This window comes from Phacochoerus africanus, chromosome 1 (assembly GCF_016906955.1).
Source record: "Phacochoerus africanus isolate WHEZ1 chromosome 1, ROS_Pafr_v1, whole genome shotgun sequence".
NCBI classification, from domain to species: domain Eukaryota; kingdom Metazoa; phylum Chordata; class Mammalia; order Artiodactyla; family Suidae; genus Phacochoerus; species Phacochoerus africanus.
In genome coordinates this window covers 287,517,276-287,542,568 of record NC_062544.1, presented here as the reverse complement: position 1 = coordinate 287,542,568, position 25,293 = coordinate 287,517,276, and the positions used below count along the sequence as shown (strand labels likewise).

The window sequence follows — 25,293 nt, the reverse complement described above, 5'->3', positions numbered from 1 at the left end:
CCACACCTGTGGCATTTGGAAGTTCCCAGGCTAGGAGTCCAACTGGAGCTACAGCTATCAGCCTACACCACAGCTCACGGCAACGCTGGATCTCTGACCCACTTAGGCCAGGGATCAAACCCACATCCTCACGGGTACTAGTCAGATTCATTTGCACTGCGCCACAATGGGAACTCCTCCAGCTGCCTGTTTAAAATCGTGTGGATGTGGCTGCATGTTGGCATCTGCAGTGGTGGGGCTTTCAAGTGTGATGGAAATCCGGGGGAGGTGTGGGGGTGCAGGGGTACCACTCGTTCTTGGCAGAAGCCCTAACCCTAGCATCTGGGAGAGCAGTGCCCACGGACGAGACAGGCAAGCACCTGCTCAGGAATGACCGGAGGGGCGAGCGACTTGTGAGCAGATTCCCAGCAGCGGGTGACTGTCCTTGGAGGGGGTCGGCAGGAGGGACAGCAAAACTGACACTTTGGGAACGTAGAGAAATTTCAAAGCAGTTCAGCAACCACCCTGGAGTTCCGATTTTCTTAAACGCGTGAATTTTTTGTTCAAGTATCACAACGTTTATTGATAGATACGAGTAGATAAAATCAGGGCATGAACATGACGATAAATTAAGTAGACTTCATTTCAACACTATAAGAAGAGGGACCAATTCCAATCCTCACCATCTGTTTCACACCCACCAGAACCATATCAAGGGCATTTGCGATCTTTCAAAACGGATCGGTTTTGTGCAAGTAAACCACGTCTCTTTTAAAAAGGCTTGTGCGCTCGCCCAGGCTCGAGGATGTTCAAATCGGCACATAAAGCCCAGTGCTAGAGGCAGAAACACAGGCAATCCACGATTCCGGCAACGACCATCAATGACAGTTAAGAGTTTTTCTGCAACAGCCAAATGGATAATCGAATATTGCGACAACTCAAGTATTCCTGAGCAAAGCACATGTCGACAGTATTCGGTGCTGCTCTTCAGTCGTCTACCTTAAAACAGCCTGGGCCCACTGGCAGCAAAGGCGGTCCTTGCCATAGACTGCCTCTGCTTGGGAACGTAGGATGTAAGCGTTGCGTGCTGCTAACACACGATGGAAACGCCAAAGGTGCTGCTCCAATAGTCGATGGTGGACTGTGATTAAGACGTGACGCTGCCAACAACCTTGTGCAGAGGGAAATCCCGTTGTGCCTCCGCTTTAAATGTTGTGAAACCATCCCAGTGCTTATAGGTCAGAGGCGGTTACATCACGACAACAGTACGTGTTGCGCAACGTAAGGCTTTGGCTGGGTCTTTTAGTCAGCTCCTTCCTCAGGTTCTTCTTCTTCTTCCGCAATTTCTGGCCAGGTTAGCCAACAGATGCGCCTGGAACAAAGCCTTGCCTTTCCCAGGAAACTCTTGGGTTATAACTTCTTTCCAAGCCAAGAGAGCGTCTTCCTCCGTAACCTCCATGTCATGGAAGGGAACAAAACAGCGGAGCAGCGTGCCTTTGGGGAAGCTGCTGTTGCAGCAGGGCACCGGTAGCAGAGAGGTCAGCCTGACCATGAGGGACTTCTGCATCACGGGCCTGAAGGAAAGAAGCAGTTGTGTTTCCTGCGCTGATCGTTCTCTGGAAGGAGCGGAGGAAGAATCTGTTCCGTTGCCGGGTGGGTTTTACTTCACCAGAAATGCACTGTAAGCAGCTGGTCACTAAAATGCTCACAAACCCTTCGTCTGCATGAAGCTTGGGAGAGATGTTCTCTGTGACCCATTTATTTGGTTTGAGGGGATGGATCCAACTTGATCGGCTTGGATGGCTCCTTCTCCAATTTGAGGCACGAGAGGCCTGGTCCCTTTCCTTCCAAGATCTCCAACGTGCGGTCCTTATTCTGACCAATCTCTGGAAGCGTTTTCTGCACAGTGACCTTGCTTTGCTGGAGAAGCTCTGTGAACCATTCCCGGTCTCGGAAGGCAGCTAATTGCTGGAGACAAAGTAAGAAGAGAGGAAAGCGGGTGCCCCTTTCCAGTGGCTGCGCTTGTTCTAAAATGCTCCCCAGCTCTGAAATGACAGCACGAGCTGCGAACGCTGACCCGAGGGATGCCAACCCCCCAGGGTGGGGTCCGGGTCCGACACATCCAGGAAAGCCTGCATGAAGTTGTCGCTTGTGGCTCTCCCTTCCTGTCTGAGTCAACTGGTCAAAGAACTGGCTTTTGCTTTATCTTCCTCACTTCTGCCTAAGGACAGGATGATGCTTCGCTTAACATCTCAGGGAGAAAGCGTCTGAGGCTCTCATCTCTCTTATACCACTGACAGCTTCGTTTGCATATCCACCATCCAGAGACTCAGTTGCAGTCAGTCTCAGCAGTTCTTCCTTTGATGGTGGTGGCTTTTTACTGGTTTGGGCAGGCTTTTCCTGGATTAGTGGTGGGTGAGTTTTGGGACCAAGCTGAGGTGTCTGTCCCAGAGGTGGTGTTTGAGGGCGCGGGGGTCGTGCACTAGGAGGAGTCAGAGGTGTGTGGGGCTGAAGCCTTGGCACTTGATTTGTGTTCACTAGGAAAGACTGAGCAGGCCTCAGGCGAATCTGGCTCTTCGTCCACTTGCCTCCCATCCCCCCAAACTGCGATTGTGTGGGAGGCATGATGTGTCCCCCACGGCCATTGAAAGGTGGATTTGAATGATGACGCCCCATCGAGGGTGAAAATCTATCCTGGATAACTCCTGGACCAGTACCAATTCCACTACCTGGCACTTGTCCGAACATATCAGCCAGGCCTCCAAGTGGGTCCCTCTCCATTTTCATCCTGGGTGGCATGAACGGTCCCTCCGGAAAGAAGTCATTTCTCATCCCTTGAGCTATAGGAGCAGGAATACACACCCCCGGATCTTTTACTGCATCTGGACGGATTCGGCTGATCGGTCTTTGGTCCGTTGTCAAGAAAAGCCTTGCGAGGAACCCGGGGCTGTTCTCGCAGCTCGACGGTTTCCTGCAGCAGGAAATGAATCCTTGCTGGCAATTCCTCACTTAACATCAGGGAACGCATTCTGGCAAAGCACGGGTCCATTAAGGGCTGGGCTCGCTCCTGGTCTAACCGAGGTCCCCCTGTCCTCATCACCGGGCAGAGGCGCTCCAAATCCTCTCCCGTATCTTGGAGTTGGACGCTCTTCTTTTTCTCCAAAGGCGCTCTGATGCACCTAGGAAGGACAGATTCACGCATAAGATCAAGCTTTCCAAGTTCTCCGGGGAACCTGATGCTCCCCAACAGTCTGATCTCAGCCGTGGCTCTCGGCTCCCCCGCCTCGGGGAGGAGGGGTTCTCCCGCGTATCACACATATCCACGTTTCTGCTTCGGTTTTCCAATTCACCCCGTAATTTGGAAATTAGGCGGCGTCTGAATGTTGTGCTTTGCTTCTGTCCTGGTTGACCCTCTGCCGCTGGGCTGTCAGAGTCTGGCGCCTCTTCTGCCGATCGCAGACCTGGCCGAGCATCCAGTGAGCTCTGCTCCGGCTCTTCCAGGGCTTTGCCCACCGTCAGCAGTACGAGCCCTTTCAGGATGAGTTGAGCCTCTACACGCACATGGAGGAGCTCGAGGCTCAGCTTGTCAAACTTTTCAGGAGTAGGCGTAGTTAGCACGCCTCTTACTCTCCTGGGCGTTGCGTCGTGCCGGTCTTTCTCATCTGCGGCGTTGTTCGCGGCGGAGGTGTCACCTCGTCCAGTGCTTGGTGCAGGGATCCGCTGCCGAGGTTTTCCCCGGGAACTCGCTGGTGCTGAGGTGCACCCTACTTCCTGCTCCGCCCGAAGAAGCCCTGAAACGAGAAGCACCCCCTTCTGCCATTGCACTCTCCACTTGGGCGGCTTGACAACGAAGAATCCTCAAAAGAATCCTATTAGTGGAGGGTGGGGAGGGAAGAGGACGGGAGAAACGAAAAACCTGGACATTCTCGGTGTTTGAAGACGCAAGGAAGAGCCTACACAGAAATACAGGAAGCGCCGAACGGCTGAGAACTAGTCTTTGAAAAAGCCACACTCTGCCTCCCTTGCAACAAACACCAAAATCGGTAACAGAAGGGCCAACTCTAGGATACGGAGGCACCTAAGGTGGAAGATGCAGTTGTTACGGCCTCAGGGTCGAGCGACAGACCCCACGAAGGGCTTAACTGAAGTCTCGGGTTCTCCCTGCGGCCCGTGCTCTGAACGAGGCGCAGGGGGCTCGTGGGAAGACGCGAGGCACCGGGTGCACAGCGCCTGGCACTAGGCAGGCGGAAGACCCCGGCCACAACCTGGCGGCAGGAACCTCCACCCCATTTTTTCCCTTCCTGGGAACAAAAGAGCACCATGCCGAGTTAGCTTAAACGTATGAATTTTAAAAAAAGAAACAAACACCATTGTACGTGTTTACTGTAGGAGATTTGGAAAATACAAACAGAAATAATGAAGAAAATTGAAAATGCTTATAACACTACCACCCAGAAGAAACCTAACCTCTTTTGGTTTTTTTACATTTCCTGTTTTCCCACAAAGGACTTTTTATTGTAAAAATTGAGCCACCCTGAGCAGCTGTTCACACATTTTTCATTGCTGTGTGAGTTTCCACTGGATGAGCATCACAGGTGTTAAAAACCATGTCCGGGGAGTTCCTGCTGTGGCCAGTGGGTTAAAGGATCCGGTGCTGCCTCTGCAGCAGCTCAGGTCACTGCTGAGGTGTGGGTTTCCTCCCCAGCCAGGCACAGCGGGTGAAGGATCTGGCATTGCTGCAGCTGAGGCTCACATTTGCTCCCTGGCCCAGGAACTTGCATATGCCTTGGGTGCGGCCAAAAGTAAAATAAAAAACTGTCCAGTGTGATAGCCAGACCACGAATCTAGGGTTTTTTCTTTTCTTTCTTTCTTTCTTTTTTTTTTTTTTTTGTCTTCGTAGGGACACACCTAAGGCATATAGAGGTTCCCAGGCTAGGGGTCGAATCAGAGCTGTAGCTGCTGGCCTACACCACAGCCACAGCAACGTGGGATCCATGCCACAGCTCACGGCAACACCAGATCCTTAACCCACTGAGCGAGGCCAGGGATCGAACCCAAAACCTCATGGTTCCTAGTCGGACTCATTAACCACTGAGCCATGATGGGAACTCCTCTGTTATAACTTATTGCAAGATGTTGAATATAGTTCCCCGTGCCGTACAGTTTATCTACTTTATGTCTCAGAGTGCGTGTCTATTACCCCAAACTCCTAGTTTGTCCCCCCTCCTGTCCCATTTGGTGACCATAGTTTGTTTTCTATGTTTGTGAGTCTGTTTCTATTTTGTGAGTTCATTTGCGTCATGTTTTGGACTCCACGTATGAGTGCTATCATATGGCATTTGTCTTTCTCTGCCTGACTCCACTACTCCACGTATGAGTGCTATCATATGGCATTTGTCTTTCTCTGCCTGACTCCACTTAGTATGAGAATCTCTAGGTCCGCCCATGCTGCTGCAAATGGCAGGATTTCATTCTTTTTATGGCTGCGTAATATTCCAACGTGTATATGGACCACGTCTTCTTTATCCAGTCCTCGTCGGTGGACATTTAGGTTCTTTCCACGTCTTTGCTGTCGTGAAGAGTGTTGCAGTGAACATAGGGGTGCACGTGTCTCTTTGAATTTGAGTTTTCATCTTAGAGCCTCTTCTTGATAATTTCTCTAGTTTTTATACTCAGGATTCCTTACTCTGAGATACACATTCTTCTATTCCTTTGATCATTTTATGTCCTAAAGCTGAGTTTACACAGCCCATGGAAGAAGGGGGCGCTGCCGTGGCACCTGGCTTCCCAGGAACCCTCTCTGCCGGGCACCTCCTGAGGCAGGCGTCTTGCTGCTCGATTCTCTCACCAGCCACTGACCCAAGAGTCACATGGACTCTGTCCCAGAAGATTCCCGATGCATTTTTCAGGCCAACTTGCCTCTTCCTTTCCAAAGCTGCCCACCCGTTGCCAGGCACGGTCTTGTCCAGACGATCAATTTTATTGGGCTTTTTCCAAAGAAAGGGCTTTTTTTTTTCCGTTTCAGGTCTGCACCCATGGCATATGGAAGTTCCTGGCCAGAGGATGAATCAGAGCTGCAGCTGCCAGCCTGTGCCACAGCCACAGCAACGCCAGATCCTTAACCCACCGAGCAAGGCCCGGGATTGAACCCACTTCCTCATGAGTACTCGCTGGGTTCATGACGGCCAAGCCACAGCAGGAACTCCGAGAAAGGGGTTTCCATGTACTTGGCAACTTTAGCTCTTTTGTTTGTTTTCTGGTTCATCGACTTCTCTCGTCAGCTGTGTATTTATTTAGCTTCGTGGTTCCCTCTCGCTCATCTGAATTTTCCGCCTGGCACGTTCGATGCCTTTGCCTCTGGGCAGCACAAAGGCGCTCAGGGGAGCGGGCTCCCATCTCCATCTGGAGGGAGGCTTCCCTCGCGGTGAGAAGGCTGGCGGTGTCTCCCCTCTGACATGACTAGAAAGGTAACTTCCTTTCCCCTTGAACTTAAGGGGTATTGAGCAGAGCGATTTCAAGGCTCTGATTAACAGGTGCTTGGGGGGGGGGCGCGTCTCATTTTATTCCATTTGTCAGAAGCCGTGGCCTGCAGCGTTGCGGCCCTCAGCCCTCAGGGAGGGCACGGAGCAGCCGTGGACATGGAGATGGGTTTTCGCAGGGCCGAGGGTGTGTCGGTTCGGAGACTCTGTGGCACCCTCGCCATCGGGAAACCCCGTGATCTGGGGGTGGCCTGTTCCCACCCACAGTGGAATCGGCTTCCGCCCAACTCAGGGATGTGAAGTGGAACCAAACAGCCTGGGCGCTGTCTGGATTTTAGAAGGGGAGCCTCTTTGAGGGGTCCGTTGTAATGGCCTTTTCTCTACACGAAGCAGCCTGGCGTCCTCAGCTCCCTGACTTCCGTCTTTTAACCTTTTCCCAGAGAGCCTCTGTCCGTTGCCACTTGCTGGCTGTGCCTCTGGCAAGCCAGGTGGGCTCTGGGTCTGACCCCAGACGGTCCAGGCCAGGCCCTGATGCGAGGGCCCAATGGTCAGTGAGGCCGGGTCCCGCGGGGCCTCGTGGGAGGGTCTGCACCTCGGCCAAGCCCTTGTCTTTGGCAGGAAGCCTGATCCGACACCCGCCAGGCCTCCCTGGCCTCTTGCTAAACTTGTCTTTCTTTTTTGATGTTTCCTCTTTTTCTTCTGGCCTTTACCAAATAAGTACCATGGGCTCTGCGGAGCGTGTGAGACGTGGAAGGAACAGGTCCTATTTTTCTCTGATGCTCCTTCTGCGTCTCGGCCCTGACTTCGAGGTCTTTATCCCTGAAGAGGGGTGATCTTCCCAGCGCACCCGGGGCTCGGGGAAGCCGAGGCTGCTGGGGACTGGGGGATGTGCCACTTCCTGCCGTCTGTAGCTGCTCTAGGTTGCACCAGCAACACCCTGCCGGGCAGGGGCAGGCTCAAGGGCGGCTCTGACTCAAAGTTCTCCACTTGGGGTTTTTCACCTTGAGTCGTGGTGAGGGGCTGGCCCTTTGGGTTGGGGAGGTTACAGCCTGGGAGCTGCAGGGCCACAGGGAGGGCGCCACGGGCCTGGGCTCAGCTGGCCCAGCTGGAGCCCACACGCTGCCCCCTGCTCTGGAACCAGCTGCCCTGGCCAAATTGGGCCCTAGGAGAACACCCAGAGGGAGTCTTGGTCTGTGAGGCTTCGATAGGCTGGTTTCAGGTAAGGCCCTGGGCCTCTGAGGGCCAGACCTGGCTGCTGGGCAGGTCCCCTGTGACCCCTGCCCACTGGGGCCCCGCCTGCCGGTGGCCAAGAGGAGGGCGGGCTGCCCGCTTCACCTGCCCACCTCTGAGCTCCCGCAGCCACCTTGTGTACAGGTGTCCTGCTCCCGAGGGGCAGTGGGCACCAGCCTGGGATGGAGCCATTGGCCTGGTGCTCAAGTGAGAAGCCAGTGGGAGCAGCACCCAGGCGACCCCGCCCACCTGGCTTCCTGCGGTCACGGGCAGGACCTGCGGCCTGTGGCTCCTCTGCCGTAACCAAGGCACACACCCCCAGGTGTGGGAGGTGCTCCGGCTGCAACCGCTGCCAGGGCCACACGCTGCTGCCCCGGGCCTCACTCTCCCTGTGCCAGGACCTGACTTAGAAGCTGGTCATCGGAACTGTTTGGGGTCCGGTCTGTGGCCACAGGAGAGAGCGTCCAGCTGGGCTTGCAGGGCCTCCTCTGGAGCCCACAGGACCGGCACCCCACTGCGCCACACACACCACCCACTGTGTGGAGCAGCCCCACCTCAGCAGTGGGGGCACCCTCCGAGACTGACTGGCCCGCGGGGGGCCAGCCTCAGAGCTTTGGGGACCCACGTGGAAAACAGGCCTGAGCCCATGCCCCCTCTGGGCACACGGGGTTTTCACACACCGTGGGCCCGGAATGAACCGAAACCCCCTCGCTGCTCCCACTCTGCGGTCGGGAAGCCGGGGCAGGGCTGAGGTTCCGCTTTTGACCCAAACAGGAAGGATCCGAGGGTCTGCCTTGATATGCCTCTAGCTCCTGATTACAACCTTGTTGGGGACCAGGCAGAGGGGTCGCCTCCAAAGAGACAGGAAGGTGGGGCAGGGGGCCTTTGAGCACTGGGACCCCCAGGGGTTTCCTGGGGCCCTCCCCCACCCAGAGCCCTGGCATGGATGCTGGGAGTGCAGAGGCCAGGCGGGGCCCGCCTCCAGGGGCACCCGGGGCCCACAGGCCACAGCAGAGGCCACAGCAGGGACCACAAGTCCCTCCACACAGACAGGCCCTGGGTTGGAGCTTTGGGCCCCTGAGGCCCCGTGCTGCCCAGCACCCTAAGGCAGTGCCCTGGGGAGAGGAGCTGCCGTCAAAGGTCCTCGGGGTGAGCCTGTTGATTTTGAGTTCTGATAAAACACACCCTTTCCTGCCTGCCACCTCCTGTTTGCTGGCTTCTCAGCCCTTGGTGTCAGATCAAAGGCCACAGCCCTACAGGTTCTCAGACCAGGGCCCACGTGCCCAGGAAGCCCTGCCACCCCTCCTGGGGCTGACCTGGAGGAGGTCTGCTGCTCCGGGCGCAGCCTGGGTCCCTCAGGCCCTTCTGGCGGAGGGCAGGTAACATCTCGGCAAGGGCAGAGCCGTCTTGCTGAGGCCTGCACAGCGGGCAGCAGAGCCAGAATGCCAGGCTTCGGCCCCGCCCCCGCAAGCCTGCCCCTGGGAGCATCAGGACCAGTCGCTGATGGCCAGATGCCACATGCCCCACGCACGTCTTGCCCCAGGCACCGGATGTTTATGACAGCAGGTGCAGAATGAGAAAAACAAAATAATGACGGCCTAGAGCTGGTGGCCTCGGGCCAGGTGGGTTTATTGTCACGCCCAAGGTCGTGCACCGGGGCGCAGTGAGGCCAGACAAACAGAAATGTCGAAATGTCGGAGTTTGGAGCAGAGAAAGGATTATTGCAGAGCCAAGCAAGGAGAAGGAGGGCTTGTGCTCAGAATGCCCTGAACGTCCCTAAGAGGTTCGGCAAAGCATGGCTTGGGTCACACCCAAGAGATATGGAAGTTCCCCGCCCAGGGATCAAACCTGCGCCGCCGCAGTAACCCGAACTGCAGTGAAAGGCCAGATCCTTAGCCTGCTGCACCCTAACAGGGCGCTGCAGCAAAGCGTTTGTAAAGAGCAAGTGCGGGAGGGGCGTCCCAGCTTTTGTGCTCAGCTTGCACACGGTTCTCTGGTTGACGGTGAGGTAACAGGGCAATGTCCCCCACGGGGGTCTGACAGCCTCAGGCTCCGGGGGGGTCTGGGGGCCACGTGCTCTCTGTCGTCGTGTCGTTTATTTCTTCCACTTGGTGGAGCTTTTGCAACACGCAAAAGACGTCAGGAAACATGCCTCAGATACCATGATCTGGGCCCTTCAGGGAGGACTGCAAGATGCTGTGCCTCTGCCATGTGGCTGATCTGTTATTTAAATTTTGTTTTGGGTTTTGGCTTTTTTGGCTTTGGGGGCCACACCCATGGCATATGGAGGTTCCCAGGTTAAGGGTCCAATGGGAGCTGCAGCTGCCCGCCTATGTCACAGCCACAGCAACGTGGGATCTAAGCTGCGTCTGCGACCTACACCGCCGCTCACAGCACCGCCAGATCCTTAACCCACGGAGCGAGGCCAGGGACCAAACTCGAATCCTCAAGGATCCTAGTCGGGTTTGGTCCCACTGAGCCACAGTGGGAACTCCTGCTTAAACGGTAAGAGTTCTCGTGGCAACTCTGCGATTTGGTCTCTGTGTGTTCACACCCTTTTCATCTCACTAATTCTGGAGCCAGGGTTTTGCGACTCAGGGGAGGCCTGGGAGACTGCAGCTCTCCTATGATCTCTCGTGCATAGGCAGAGGACACGGCAGGGCCGGGTCTGTCCCAGGAAGGCCCCATAAGATACCCCTCCCCGCCCGGCCCGCGGGGAGCCCAGCGAGGAGCTAGCACGTCCTGGCGCCGGAGGTGCTCAGAGCTCGCTCCTCTTTCCGGTCCTGGTTCCGCCTCTGCCATGAGGACAGAGCGTGGCCTGACCCAGAGCGTGCAGCACCTCGAGGGTGTGTGTGCGGTCGCCCGGGTGGTGGACACGGGCACGTGTGACGTGTGCAGCGTGTAGTGGGCACGAGTGCATGTGTCTCATTGGCAGGAGACACATAGGTGGCGGCCTGGGGAACTCAGCGGCGTGGAGCCCCCACAGCCTGGCTCAGGCCTCCTCCCCTGCGGGCAGCGCAGCCCTATGGCAGGGCAGCTGGGGACACTGACCCCGGTTGGCCCCACCCCAGCACCGAGCACCCTCCCCGATCTGCATCTCCAGGCCCTGAATCTGGGGTCGGAGGCCCTGTCACTGCGCCCCTTGCCTCCACAGGACATGCTGTGCCGGTGCTCCCCGCTGCTCCTCCTGGTGGGCCTGCTCACCCTCCGGCCCGGTGAGTGGCACCCTCAAATCCTCCTGGATGGAAGGCCCCCTGGCTTGGGCAGCGCCGGCCCGGCCCCTCCACATAGGACTGATGTGGGCCCCCAGGGCCACTCCCTGGGAGCCGGGCGTCTCTGTCCTGGTCCCCCGCTCACCCTCCTCTTCGCCACCCCGCCTGCGGGCTTGGTCATCCATTCTCACCCCCAGGGCCTGCTGTCTCTGCGGGCGGTGGGGGGGGGGCTGTCACACTCACCAGCCTTTCTGTCCCCACCAGCCCTCTCCCAGGAGTGCGCCAAGTACAAGGTCAGCACCTGCCGGGACTGCATCGAGTCAGGACCCGGCTGTGCCTGGTGCCAGAAGCTGGTAAGAGCCGTGTCGAACAGCGCCAGCCATGCAGACAGCCCTTACAGGTGGCCCGTCCTTACGGGTGACCCGTCTTTATGGGTGGCTGGCCCTTCCCCTTCTCACCTCCTAGGCGGGACTCCCTTCTCTGCCTTGAAACTGCCGGTCCCGGCCACATCCCCACTCCACTCTCCAGTGGGGCAGGAGCGGCCCAGGGGCACGGTGTTGCCAGAGGGACAGACAGACAGTAGAGAGAGCCGGTCCCCAGGCAGCCTGGCAGAGGCAGACATGAGAGTGGAGCACGGAGAGGGAGGCCGGCGGGAGGAGGGCGGCTGCCCCGCGGCGTGCTCTCCGCAGGCGGGAGTGCAGAGCTCGCTGTTGGACACCTGGCTGTCTGCTGTCCTGAGTTATTTCAAGTTTTACCTGTGAGGCCCTCTGGGAGGAAAGGCAAAGGCCCCCTCCTGGGCAGGAACCCTCTCTGGGGACCCCCAGATCCTGACCTCGCTCTCCGCATGGGGATCCCTGAGATTCCGATGCCGCAGATCTACTGGAAGCACAGATGCGCCCACACTGAATGTTTCTCAGTCATTGGAGAGCCCCCCGAGGACAAACCCCTTTGTCCCTTAACCTTTCCAGGGATTTCCTCCCCCCCCCCACCCCCCCCACCCCCCGGCTGTGCCCACAGTGTGCAGAAGCTCCCAAGCTAGGAATCAAACCCAGGCCACAGCTGTAACCAGAGTCACAGCAGTGACAATGCCAGGTCCTTAACCTCTAGGCCACCAGGGAACTCCCCACGGGGACTTTTCTTAACCACACATTCACTTACAGATTCATCAAATTTATCAAAGACTGGAAATTTATCCCTTTCATTTTATCATTTTGATGCTCAGATGGTTCCTGTTTGGCCTTCAGAGTCCCCAGGCTGGCTCTGTGTCCTGTTGGCCCCCCAGAATTATTTCTTGAGCTCTCTTACTCTCTGGGATCACCCGATGCGCCAGGCGGGTCTGCACTTCCCTGGCCCCACCAGAGGCGGGGATGAGACATTTTTCTGAAGGTTCCTGGTTCTGTTTCATGAGAAGCCTGGCTCCCTACATCCGCAATACATTTCCCCATTTTCTTAATCCTACGGTTCCCAGAAAGCGGTTGCAGAGTTCCCACATCACCGCAGAGAGGAAGTCGGGTGTGGTCCGTGTCCTTTGCTTTTAAGGGGTGCGGTCACTGTCCGGGCTTGAAAAGTCCCTCCGCAGGGCGGGTCTTTCGCTTCCCTTTCATGATCTTATCATACTCATTTCAAATACACTTAGGTCCACTTGTTCCCACGGGGATTCCATTTTAAAGCTTTCTTCCGTCTCCACTCCTGTGGAGTTTTTATTTGTCCGGGGCTTCAAGCATTCATCGGTTCCAAACGCGAAGACAGTAGAGAGACGGCTCAGGAGGCCCCGCCCCCTGCATCCCGCCGGCCCCGCCCCGATGGCCCCGCCCCGATGGCCCCGCCCCCTCTGCTGGCTCCGCCCCTGCTCCCCCTAATTGTCCAAATCCAGAGACCTTTCCGGGGCGGGGGGGAGTAGGGGGGAGTGGTCAGGAGATAAGCGTCCCGGACCCAGGACCCTCACCCTCCCCTCAGGCCTGCCCCCTTCTGAACCGATCGGCCCAGGGCCCTGACCTGTGTTCAAGGTCCCCTGGGGCTGCCACCTGCGCCGAGAGGGACACAGGAGTTCCCTTGGGAGAGATCCGCTCCTGCGATGAAGGAGCTGCTGAGAAGCGGGCCAGATGCTCGCTGGGCCTGCAGGGTCCCCGCGGGTCAGCCTGGGGCTGGAGACCTTGGTTCCGGAGGACATGCTGCTGCTGGAGGCAGTGGGGGACATCTGCCTGTAAGCTCGGAGCCAGGTCCCCGCCCCCACAGGGACTTCTGCCTGAGTCCAGCTCAGGTGAGGAAGGGCAGTGTGGCCCCCGTGTTCCTCTGCCCTGCCCCTGACTCCTGCTTCCCCCTAGAACTTCTCTGGGCAAGGGGAGCCCGACTCCGTCCGCTGTGACACGCGGGAGCAGCTGCTGGCAAAGGGCTGTGCCGCGGATGACATCATGGACCCCAGGAGCCTGGCCGAGACCCAGGAGGACCAGGCAGGGGGCCAGAAGCAGCTGTCCCCACAGAAAGTGACACTCTACCTGAGACCAGGTAGGCTTGGCCTTGGCTGGGGCCAGCAAGGCCCCGATGGTGCGTGTATCTGGGTGTCCAGGTCAGACAGCAAGGCGGGCTGTGCGGAACCCTGGAACTGCTGGGAACCAAAGTCTGGGCTCTCGTCTCTGGCCCCGGGAGGGGGCCCCCAGGACCCCCTGTCTTTCAGCCCTGAGTTCTATGTCCTGTTTACCAGGGAGAACAACCATCTGGGAAACACTCGTCTATCTCACTCTCAGAAGGCCAGGTACTCTTGACAGTGTAAAGGCTCTGAGAAGCCCTGTAGCCAAGGCATAGGAGAAGCCACTTAAATCAGGAGTGTCCACACTGACCTGACCACAAACCCAGCTGCAGGACCCAGATCCCTGTTAGTGCTGAGACACACCCTTCAGGAAGGCAGCCTGATGGAGCAGCAGGGGGTAAGGGGTGGGCATGGGCAGGGCTAGGGCGGCCACATGCTGACACAGTCCCAAGAAGGGCCGCCCAGTGGGGAGCTGATGCTGAAAGTGGGCCGGGCACAGGGGACTCGATTTGGACACTTCCTCACTCCCTCCGCTCGTCTCTGTGGAGTACCTGCTGTGTGCCAGGCAGCGCCCTGGGAGCTGGGGACACAGGCTGTTGGTTTTGAGACATTGACAAGCAGTCACATGTACAGGTTGGGACTAAGACCACGCGGAGGTCTTCTCCTGCGCCCAGTTGGTTAACCATCCAGTGTCGCCACTGCAGTGGCTCGGGCGGCCACTGTGGCGTGGGTTGGATCCCTGGCCCGGGACTTTCTGCTTGCTGCGGGCACAACCGGAAAAAAAAAAAGGGGGGGGGGCAACAAAGAGCAGAGCTGAGGGGCTGTGGCTGAGGACAGGGTGTCCCCAGCACGGCATGGGACTCCTTTCTGGGACGGGAGGATTTGCTCGATGGCTGGTGGCACGGAAGGCCTTGCCGGGGAGATCCGGGGAGATCTAGCAGATCTGAACTTCCTCGATGCCGGGTAAACGAGGTGCCTTCTCAGCATCCAGACGGGCCACGCGGTCTCCTACAAAGAAAGTGCTCTTCGTCTGCACGCGCCGTCCGCGTGGGTGCCCTGCGTCGTCCGCAGGCCTCAGGGGTGGGCCGTCACCGGGTTCCAAAGCCTGCAGGGGCGTCCATGCCCGAGACGCCCGGGCCCTCACTCTCTGGGGACCCCGCAGGTCAGGCGGCCGCGTTCAACGTGACCTTCCGGCGCGCCAAGGGCTACCCCATCGACCTGTACTACCTGATGGACCTGTCCTACTCCATGCTCGACGACCTCATCAACGTGAAGAAGCTGGGGGGCGACCTGCTCAGGGCTCTCAACGAGATCACCGAGTCTGGCCGCATCGGTGAGGCCGCCCGCTCCGACCCGCCCGAGCCCCGGGCCCGCCCACTGCCCACCCGCCCCGGCCCAGGGCAGCCCCCCGGGCACGGCCCCGCCCCGCCAAGGCCAGGAGGCCGAGGCTCACGCCCCCCCGCCCCCCCCCCGCCCCCAGGCTTTGGGTCTTTCGTGGACAAGACGGTGCTGCCCTTCGTCAACACGCACCCCGAGAAGCTGCGGAACCCCTGCCCCAACAAAGAGAAGGAGTGCCAGGCCCCGTTCGCCTTCCGGCACGTGCTCAAGCTCACTGACAACTCCAACCAGTTCCAGACGGAGGTCGGGAAGCAGCTGATCTCGGGGAACCTGGACGCCCCCGAGGGCGGGCTGGATGCCATGATGCAGGTGGCCGCGTGCCCGGTGAGGCCCCCGCCGTCCTTGATGTCTCCAGACCGGGGGTGCAGGGCGGGGGGGGGGGCTCCGTCCTGACACCCACAGATTCCACGATTAGCTTGCGACCCCATGCAAATCTTTGGAAACTAAAATATAAGCGAAGGACCCTGTAAGGCAAGGGCGCTGAACGGCCTGATGCGGGCAGTTCCTGTGACAGAAGCACCCCAACTTTCAGCGCCCCTCAGGGAAGAGGGGGTGTCCTGCCAGCCCCGCCCACAGTTACAAGGCTTCAGTGGCTGTGCATCCCACTGACCCCTCACCCTGCGGGGCCTTTTGGCGCTGTGCTTGTGATGTACTGTCCCACCGCCCCGCCAGCGCCCAGCCAGCAGTCCTTCCACCTTGGGCGGCTGGAATCTGGGCCGCACATGGCACCTTGAGTCGACCAGCTGGGCCCTGCCTCTGGTCCTCTGCTCCCCGGAAGACGCAGGAGTGGGGGGCACCCAGCCCAGGCTGCCACCCCAAGCTCTGCCTCAGCCCCCCCAGCTGCGGGGACCCCGGGAAACCCAGGCCGCTCACCCCCGCAGGAGGAGATCGGCTGGCGCAACGTCACCAGGCTGCTGGTGTTCGCCACGGACGATGGCTTCCACTTTGCGGGAGATGGGAAGCTGGGCGCCATCCTGACCCCCAACGACGGCCGCTGCCACCTGGAAGACAACATATACAAAAGCAGCAATGAATTCGTGAGTGCCGCGCCCGCTGGAGGCAGCCGGCAAAGGGATGCGGGAGGGGCCCTCGCTCCGGGGGGGCACTTTAATGGCACAGAGGGGTCAGAAATCTCTCCTCTGGGGGTGCCCCAGCCACCATGAAATGATGCCTGGCACCCTGGCATCGTGAACCCCAGGCCCAGCAGAGGACTTTAGAGACAGGACCCTAGGGGTCCCTCCACCAGCAGCCTGCAGGCTCAGGGCGGATACTGGTGGACAGTCTCAGGGACTCCGGGACAGGGACAGGAAAAATGTGACCTCGAGGGTCCCAGGAGCCTCTGCCTGAAATTGCACGAGTCCCTGCATTGTGAAAATAGGCACCCCCATGCGGGGAGGTGGGGTGAGGGCGGGGGCGGTGTCCAAGGTTCCAGCCCAGGAGAATTTAGAGGCATTTACCCAGAGCCCCACAGACCGGACACCCCAAAACGCTGTTTCCTCTCCTGTCCACTTTGAGTGTCTGCCCCTGGATGGCTGTCTTTCTCTTCATTTCTCTCTCCCTTCCTTTCCTTCTCTTTTTTTTTTTTTTTTTTTTGGCATTTCTTGGGCCACTCCCACGGCATATGGAGGTTCCCAGGCTAGGGGTCAAATTGGAGCTATAGCCATGGGCCTACACCACAGCCACAGCAACACAGCAACGCGGGATCTGAGCCGCGTCTGCAACCTACACCACAGCTCATGGCAATGCCGGATCCTCAACCCACTGAGCAAGGGCAGGGACCAAACCCGCAACCTCACGGTTCCTAGTCGGATTCGTTAATCGGATTCGTTAACCACTGCGCCACGACGGGAACTCCACTCTCTCTCTTTCTTCCTTTCCTTTTCTTTTCTGGCCGCCCCGTGACATATGGACTTCCCAGGCCAGCGATCAGATCTGAGCAGTGCTGTGACCAAAGCTGCCGCTGCGCCAACACCCAATCCTCAACCCAGCGTGCCGGCTGGGAATCAGCCCCGCGCCCAGCACAGCCAAGACGTCATGGATTCCGTTGGCCACAGCAAGGGCTCCTGGATTTCTTTTTTGGTGCATTGATCAAGAAGCACTTGGGACTTTTTCCTGTTTTCTGGAGCATATTTCAGCACCTCGGTTCCCCTTCTAATGCCACTGTCTTCCACGTTTGCACACGTCACTGGGAATGGCCCCGCACAGCACGAGCCCGGGCTGAGCCTCTGTGCCCTAGGCAGTCATTTCTGCCAGCGGGAGGGCACGAGCAGCCTGGATGGCTTGTCCTCAGCCTCAGGACTGCATCTGACTGGGCTCCCCTATCTAGGACTACCCATCAGTGGGACAGCTGGCACACAAACTGGCCGAGAGCAACATCCAGCCCATCTTTGCCGTGACCAAGAAAATGGTGAAAACGTACGAGGTAGGTGGAGGTGAGCGACCCGGCGGCAGGAGGCGCTAGAGCTGAGGGATGATGACACCCAGGGGAACCACGGCTTGAGTTCTGTGTCCACGCTGGATGTGCAGGCCATGGCCACACAGGCAGCCACGGGTCTCGGGGAGTGGGTGCTGCCTCGGGGGAGCGGAGGCCTCTTTAGGCCGCGTGACACGGACCCGTCCCTGAAGGTCGGTCATCAGGGATTTTGCTCCAACACCGCAAACCCTTGGGGTCAGCAGCCCTCGTTCTTGGCGTCGGGGCAGGTTCCTTGTTTTGTGTCCACATATGTGTGCCCATAAGCGTTGCTCACACAGTGTAAGGTGCACACGGGAGCATTGTGGAACCCCCAGCGCACAGCTCCGGGTTGAGAGACAGTGCACCCCAAAACCGCGGTGACCCCGCATCCTCCCCGGCCTCAGGAGCCCTGGGTCCAGCCTGGCTTTACTGAATTGCTGTTCTTACCATTGAAACCCTGGCGGGATTTTCTTTCCTCCCGGAGTCTTTGTCTCGTCCTCCTCGCTCTCAGGAACTTCAGGCGTGGGGCGGGGGGGGGCTGTTTTACCTGCTGTGTTTTGTGTTTCCGTTTGCGGGGCTCGCCGTGGGCGGCCTCTCTGGCTGTGCTGGGCGGGGGGGAGCCTCCGGCCCCCCTCCTTCGCTAAGTTCCGTTCCACTTCCTGCTGCGTCCTGCGGCCTGCCTGTGAGGCGAGGGGCACTGGCGGGGGCGGACTGTGGGACCAGCAGCTTTCCGGGCCCCGGATCAGGGACAGGACGCGGAGGACATCAAGGGAGAGGGGCAGGTGTCTAGGAGACCCCTGAGGATGACGGATGGTGGGAGCTGGCCAAGCCACAGGGTCCATGCGGGGCCGATGACTAATGCCACTGAGAGACCACTCGCGCCCCACTCCAGAGGGCCGGCAGGCCAGGATCCGCAGCCGCTGTGCCCCTAACCTTCCGTGGGACCTGACGGTCTCTCCTCACTGGTGGTAGCGGGCCCCGGGCATTTGCTCTAAGAGCAGGAGTCCTGTTCCAGACAGGAGACAGAGACTCAGACCCCAGACCCTGCTCCCTGACCCCTGAGAGCAAGGGAGAGGCGCCAGGGTCCCTGGCCCTTCTGAGCCTTAGCTTCCTGACCCCCGCTCCCGGGGCTCCTGGGGGAGGGGGTCGAGGAGACCCTAGTCTGTATGCCTGTGTCCTTGGCATGTGTTTCTGCACTGCGGGAAGGGCAGGTGCCCAGGAAAGTGTGGGAGAGCTGGGCTTCCTGAGCCACGTTGGGGTCCTCAGGCTGGGGTGGAGAGGAGACGGTGGCCAAGGCCAGGGGCGGCCAGGCTGTGACGGTCCTTTGTGAGCTTTGTGGCGGGGACCGGGCTCCATTCTGGGGCACCCAGCAGGGCCTCGGGACAGGGATGCTGCCCAGCCCTTGGTTCCGCAAGACAAAGTCGTGGTGCGACCTCGCGTGAAGGAGGGCGCGACCTCGGGCTGCGCTGGGGTGGGGGGGCACCTCGACCCCCGGGGGCTGGGCCCAGGCTGGCCTGCATGACGGAGTGTCCGGCCTGCCCACGCCCAGAGGTGCCGCCGGACCCGCTGGCCCCAGCCTGCCGGAGCCAAGGGTCACACTGCTGTTGAGCGCGGTCACTCGCAAAATTCAGTTACATCGCCTCGCCCACACACTCAGAAGGCATCGCTTCCCGACTGCAGGCCCCGTTTGAGACCACCTACCCCTGGGGTGTCTGCGCCACTCACAGCGGCGTGGTGGGGTCTTGCCAGCTCTGCCCTCAGGGACGTCACCAGCTTGAAATCAGCGGGGGTGGCAGGGATTTCTGCCCAGCAGATCAGCAGCCGCTGGGGTCCTGGGCTCTTCTCTTCCTGGGAGCCAGTCGTGAAATGCTGGCCACTCGCCACATGCTGTCGTGATGAGATACAGTCGGTCGGAGCTCTCTGGGCGGCTCCTCAGGCAGGAAGGGAGCCCTCTGGGCTGTTGCGGAACGGGCTGGGTGCGGAGGCGCCCTTGGCACCGGGGTCCTGGCCGCGACCGCCTGTCTTCTCCCCTGGCAGAAGCTCACAGACATCATCCCCAAGTCCGCCGTCGGGGAGCTGTCGGAGGATTCCAGCAACGTGGTCCAGCTCATTAAGAACGCCTACAATGTGAGTCCCCCGGGGCGCTCGGCTGGGGGCCCCGGCAGTGAGCTAAGACCCCCCCCCCCCCGCCCGCCAGCAGGTCCACAAGGGTGATCGGCAGAGGAGAGCCCCTGCCTTTTACCGGCCACGTTCAGGCTTCCCAGATGAACTCACCCTGGCACTGCCCCCGGGCATGGAAGGTGCCCCACCAGGCCCTCCCGTGCCCTGCCTGGACCCCAGGCACCAGGCCCTCCTCCAGCCGGCGGTCCTGCTGGCATCATCAGCATGGCTTTGCTGGAGGTGCCTGATAAGGGCTGTGCTCATGATCTGCCAGCAGGGCCTCTGGCCCTGTTGAGGAAGCTCGGTATGCTGCTCAGACCCTGTTGGAGCCCTGAACCCCCAAGCTCCAGCTGCTGCCTCTGGGGGTTCTGCCTCCTTCAGTGGCTGTCACCTCTCTATCTCTGTCTCTGTCTCCCTTTGTCTGTCCCATTCACGTGAACAGCTTTCCCAGCCCCACCCCGAGCCATGCCCTCAGGCTTCAGTGCCGAGTGGACGGTCAAGCCCCCATTCTCGAGGGGCTGTCCCCTGTCTCCATGTCTGTCCCCTCTAAGGCCTGTCTTGGGGGGCATGGGGCATAGGACCTGGCCCCTGCCCAGCTCTCAGGGTATAAGTGGGCGGAGGGAGGGGATGAGGGGCGCGCAAGCTGTGGACCCCGAGAGGCCGGGGACAGCGGGACCATCGCAGTGGTGCTGCTCTTTGCCCACAGAAACTGTCCTCCAGAGTGTTTTTGGATCACAACGCCCTCCCTGACACCCTGAAGGTCACGTACGACTCCTTCTGCAGTAACGGGGTGTCGCAGGTGAACCAGCCCAGAGGGGACTGCGACGGCGTCCAGATCAACGTCCCGGTGAGGCTCCCCTCCCCGCCCCAGCTTCTGGAAGGGGCTCCCAGGGGACAGCGAGGAGGGGGGCACCAGCAAGGGACGGGCCGGGTTCTCCCGGGTCCAGTTCCCTCCCTTTGAAAGCCCCCTGAGTAGGCCAAAAGCTATTTGGGACCTGGTATGGACCAGCCACTGCCAGGGTGGCAGTGCCCCCTGGGGGCAGACGCTGGGCACAGCACCGCCCGCCTGCGAAGGGCCCTCCTGCCGCCCTGGGCATCTGCTTTGGTTTGATTCTCCTATTTTTTGTGTTTCTGTTTTGTTTTTTGACAAAGACATTAAAGCAGGGGCCGCACAGGGGGGTAGAAACAGACACCTAGTTATTTCCCTAATGTTTTAAATTCATCACGCCCGGCATGATTAAACTTTTTCCTTTTGCCAGCTGGGCATTAATATTCAGCAAAATGCCTGCATCCATTGCATTTCTAAATGACACTGGGATTCTCTCAAATATGTGAATGCTGCGTGCGACCTCTTCCTGAAACATCTCCTCTCGCCCTGGGTGATCCGCGGGAATTTCTTCCGTCTCTGATTGGCTGACTGCTTCCCTAATGCTCCTGCTCTGTCCTGCTGTCCAGGGGGAAATTCACGTAAACTGACTTACAGTGAGGCTTGCTTTGGACAAGCAGGCGCTCGTGCTGGCTTCTGCTCTGGGGGTGCAGTGTGCGTGGCGGGGACTCTGCCCTGTCCCATTCAGTTTCCCTTGGGCATTCAGGGTCAGAATACAACCCTGCAGGCAAAACCTAGGACTTCCTGTGGGATTCTGGCATCTCAGCCTACTGGGCTTCAGGACAAAATATGTGGAAAAATATATATCCTTTACAAAGTCACTTTGAAACCCCTTCTAAGGGATGTGTGATTAAAAGTATTCTAAAGACACCTGAACCCACGTCTAAGCCACCAGGGGATGATGGGTACAGGAGCTGGGGCGGGGCGGGGGGCGGGGGGGAGCATGTTCCAGCATCTCAGACTCTGAGTTTCCAAGTTTCTTCCTCGCCTCCCTCATCTCTGCTCCCAAATCCTGGAGCCACGCGGAGCGGCCAGGCCTTTGTCCTCCTCCATCCCCAAGACACGCCCTCCTCCCCCGCCCAGCGGCGTCGGTAGCCCCGCCTAGGAGCCCAGGATGCTGCCCCTCACCCTGCCAGGCCCTGCCCTTGACCAGGCTGCCCAGGAAGGAGATCCGAGCAGAGTCGTGCCCGCAGTGCCTGGTGCTCACCTGCGCCCCGTGTCCCCATACAGATCACCTTCCAGGTGAAGGTCACGGCCTCCGAGTGCATCCAGGAGCAGTCGTTCGTCATCCGGGCGCTGGGCTTCACCGACACGGTGACCGTGCGGGTCCTCCCCCAGTGTGAGTGCCGCTGCTGGGACAGGAGCAATGAGCGCAGCCTCTGCGGCAACAAGGGCTCCATGGAGTGCGGGGTCTGCAGGTGAGGCCCGGAGGCCCCGCCCTCGGCGCCGGCGCCCCGGCAGCAGGACGGGCGGTGACGGCGCATCCCGCTGCAGGTGCGATGCTGGCTACATCGGGAAGCACTGCGAGTGCCAGACGCAGGGCCGGAGCAGCCAGGAGCTGGAAGGAAGCTGCCGCAAGGACAACAGCTCCATCATCTGCTCGGGGCTGGGCGATTGCATCTGCGGGCAGTGCGTGTGCCACACGAGTGACGTGCCCAACAAGAAGATTTACGGCCAGTTCTGCGAGTGCGACAACATGAACTGCGAGCGCTTTGATGGCCAAGTCTGCGGGGGCGAGAGTGAGCACTGGGAACAGGCCACAGGCAGAGGCTCAGCGCGCGGGGCCGAGGCCGGGGCGGGCAGGCAGGGGTGGCGGGATGCGTGCTGAGTGCCCTGGGCCCTGTCTTCCAGAGCGGGGCCTCTGCTTCTGCGGCACCTGCAGGTGCCAAGAAGGCTTCGAGGGCTCGGCGTGCCAGTGCCTCAAGTCCACGCAGGGCTGCCTCAACCTGCAGGGCGTCGAGTGCAGCGGCCGCGGCCGGTGCCGCTGCAACGTGTGCCAGTGCGACTTTGGCTACCAGCCGCCCCTGTGCACCGACTGCCCCAGCTGCCAGGTGCCCTGCGCCCGCTACGCGTGAGTGTCCCGCCGCCCCTCCGGCCTCGCGCCACCGCGACCCGGGGAGAACCGCTGCAGGGCCAGGCCCAGGGCGCGTGGCGCGGGCGGGCGGTGCCCCCCGCCCCGACCCCCCGACCGGCCTGCACCAGCCTGCAGCTCCGGGTGGCCCGGGGTCGCGAGGTGTCAGAGGCCACGGCCCCGCCCCCCGCCCCCTGCTCCCCGCCCAGGCGGCAGCCGCGCGCCCCCCGGCCGGCCTTCGCGCCCCCGCGGCCCCCGCGCCTGCACCCCTCGGGCCCGCGCTCACCCCTCCGCTCCCCTGCAGCAAATGCGCCGAGTGCCTGAAGTTCGAAACCGGCCCCTTCGCCAAAAACTGCAGCGCGGAGTGCGGGACCACCAAGCTGCTGCCCAGCCGGATGTCGGGCCGCAAGTGCAATGAGCGCGACTCCGAGGGCTGCTGGATGACCTACTTCCTGGTGCAGCGCGACGGCCGGGACAACTATGACCTGCACGTGGAGGAGACACGCGGTGAGCTGGGGCGGGCCGGGCGGGCTCAGCACCGCGTCCTCGCCGCGTTCCCGCCGCCGCTCGCGCACCCACTGCGCTTGGGGCGGCTACTGCCTGCAGGGGCGCTGCCAGAGACAGACCCTGTCCTCATAGGTTCCGGTGACAGGGGGTGGGGGACATGCGAGTTGGTTCCGAGTGGCAAAGACGCTGGCGGAGCGACCCCGAGGTCAGAGGTCAGAAGGCCCCTCCAAGACCAGGGGCTGAGAGGGTGGGAGCTGCCAGCCGTTTCCTGGGGCCCCAGGAGTCCCCCGCTAGAGGCCCCAGGTCCCTTTCCAGATGTACCAGGAGGCTGCCCGCAGCTTTCAGAGTTGCCACCTGTGCTCTCACTAGCCGGGGGCAGACCTGCGAAGGGCCACTCACTGCCCCATCCAGGCACCAAGCAGGGCTGGGTTGGTGTCCTGAGGGTGGCATGGACAGAGCCTGCCCTTGGAAGCAAATCTCGGCAGGATTTGGAGGGATGGGGGCAGGTGGTGGTGGAGGGTAGGTCAGTTTTGTGGAGGTACATTGGGTGACAAGGACAAGGACACTGGGACTTGGGGTCCAGAGCCAAGAGAAGGTGGGTTTAGGCAGCAGCACCTGGAGAAGCGTGAACCCACCACTCTCAGCACCTGCCCCCCCCCCCCAGCTCAAGGGGGCTGAGGGGACAGGACTTCGAGGCCAGCCTCTCGGGCAACAGCACCAAATGTGAGACAGCAGCCTACCCAGCAGTCCTTGTGGGACTGGGACCTGCTCCCAGCTCCCCCCACCCACCGCGGGACCCCCAGGAAGGCGCTTTGCATGGCCCCAGGGCTGCAGAGCCCAGCCTGCCAGGGCGGATGCATCTCCACGGGGTTTTCAACAGCAGATTTGGGGTCGGGTCTAGTTTTGCGCAGACGTGGCTGCGCCACTCAGCCTCTGTGAGGACTGCGAGGCTCCTGGAAGGGCCCGGGTGACGGAGGGTGTGCTGGCGCTTGACTTGCTGAGCGTCTGTTTCCTCTCCAGTGGAGCGGAGCCAACTTCAGCCTCCACAGAGCCAGGGCCTCTGCCAGGGGCCGAGGCGGGGCGTTATGCCCTCCAGAGCCCCCAAGCTCAGAAGGAGGCTGGGTACGGCCCCTCAGGGACTGGGACTCCGCCACCCTCAACCCCAAGGCTGCAGCCATTGGCTTCCTGGGGACTGGCTTTACAAGAGAGCCCGGACCCTAAACTGTGACCCCAAATGTCTTCGGTTCCAGGGACCAGGTCACTGGCTGTCCAGGCGGGAGGCTGGTGTCTGGCCCTGGTTACTGGCATTGTGGGCCCCCCTTTCTTTCTCCGTAACAAGGGCCTTCCACGTTTCATTTGGAGCCAAAGGGCCTGCACGCTCCCTGCCTGGGGGCCCGGCCGGGCTGGTTTGCTCACCTACCTGTCCCCGGGGCTGTGCGGGGGACAGGCCGGGGCACAGGGGCCTGTGAGTCCGGAGGGCCTGACGCCCCTGTGCGCCTCCTTGCCTAGAGTGTGTGAAAGGCCCCAACATCGCCGCCATCGTGGGGGGCACCGTGGGGGGAGTTGTGCTCGTGGGCATCTTCCTGCTGGCCATCTGGAAGGTCCTGACCCACCTGAGTGACCTCAGGGAGTACAAGCGCTTCGAGAAGGAGAAGCTCAAGTCCCAGTGGAACAACGTGAGTGGTCCCAGGCCCCCCCCGCGAGGGTGCGCCCCCGCCCCCAAGCCGTCGGCGTCTGCTGGGGGCTGCGTGCTTGCCCCGGGGCCAGCTCTTCCCTCCTGCGCTGACGCATCGCGTTTGCTTTTCTCACAGGATAACCCCCTTTTCAAGAGCGCCACCACGACAGTTATGAACCCCAAGTTTGCTGAGCGCTAGGGGTGCTTGGTGAAGACAAGACCTTCTGCTCCGCCCAGACGGGGTCGCCTCCCCTCCAGCAGGCTGACAGTGACCCTGCCCGGCGGACCCAGCTGACGCCCCCCCCCCGACCCCCTCAACATCAGCTGAAAACCTGCTCTTTTCCCTGCCCCCCAAATGATGGATCTGTTCAGATGCTTCATCTGAACAGATGACTCATCGGAAGGGACAATCTCCCGCTTCTGAGAGGTGTGACTTCTGATAGCCACTTGAAAAAGGACTCGCTTGTGTCTCGTAAGGTCAGACACCTGTCTTCCTTTGTAAAAATTAGCACAGCAGTCAGATGGATGGAGGTTCCGATTTATTTATATGTGAACTTACAGGGAATAGAATTGCACTCCTGTGATTATGCTGTTTCCAATCATGTGCGTGGAAAAAAATCGAATAAATCTTCTGCAGAGGCTCGCTGGGGGCTGGGCTCAGTGCCCCATCTCAGCTGTGCCCACACTCCCCGGGTCCTGCCGACTTTGTGCCCTGGA

The 25,293-nt window shown here is 60.1% G+C and overlaps 2 protein-coding genes and 1 pseudogene across 2 annotated transcripts in view; 1 reads left to right on the top strand and 2 right to left on the bottom strand.

Moving 5' to 3' along the window:
- Positions 1-25,293, top strand: part of ITGB2 (integrin subunit beta 2) — a 29,735-nt gene extending 4,442 nt beyond the window's left edge. The window contains exons 2-16 of the mRNA XM_047798035.1: positions 10,843-10,903; positions 11,165-11,253; positions 13,225-13,405; positions 14,590-14,760; positions 14,908-15,149; positions 15,707-15,862; positions 17,152-17,247; positions 19,315-19,404; positions 20,144-20,284; positions 21,554-21,741; positions 21,818-22,062; positions 22,175-22,394; positions 22,699-22,901; positions 24,411-24,577; positions 24,713-25,293. Coding sequence (XP_047653991.1) covers positions 10,846-10,903; positions 11,165-11,253; positions 13,225-13,405; positions 14,590-14,760; positions 14,908-15,149; positions 15,707-15,862; positions 17,152-17,247; positions 19,315-19,404; positions 20,144-20,284; positions 21,554-21,741; positions 21,818-22,062; positions 22,175-22,394; positions 22,699-22,901; positions 24,411-24,577; positions 24,713-24,775 — 2,310 coding nt within the window. The 5' untranslated portion in view covers positions 10,843-10,845 and the 3' untranslated portion in view covers positions 24,776-25,293. The remainder of the gene's footprint in view (positions 1-10,842; positions 10,904-11,164; positions 11,254-13,224; positions 13,406-14,589; positions 14,761-14,907; positions 15,150-15,706; positions 15,863-17,151; positions 17,248-19,314; positions 19,405-20,143; positions 20,285-21,553; positions 21,742-21,817; positions 22,063-22,174; positions 22,395-22,698; positions 22,902-24,410; positions 24,578-24,712) is intronic.
- On the bottom strand, positions 325-3,076 carry LOC125111520 (eukaryotic translation initiation factor 4 gamma 2-like; annotated as a pseudogene).
- Positions 2,113-9,117, bottom strand: LOC125137347 (eukaryotic translation initiation factor 4 gamma 2-like). The gene is made up of 2 exons (XM_047798048.1): positions 9,005-9,117; positions 2,113-3,770 (listed from the first exon to the last, which is right to left on the bottom strand). Exons 1-2 carry the CDS (start codon positions 9,072-9,074, stop codon positions 3,076-3,078), a joined length of 765 nt encoding a protein of 254 aa, XP_047654004.1. The 5' UTR covers positions 9,075-9,117; the 3' UTR covers positions 2,113-3,075.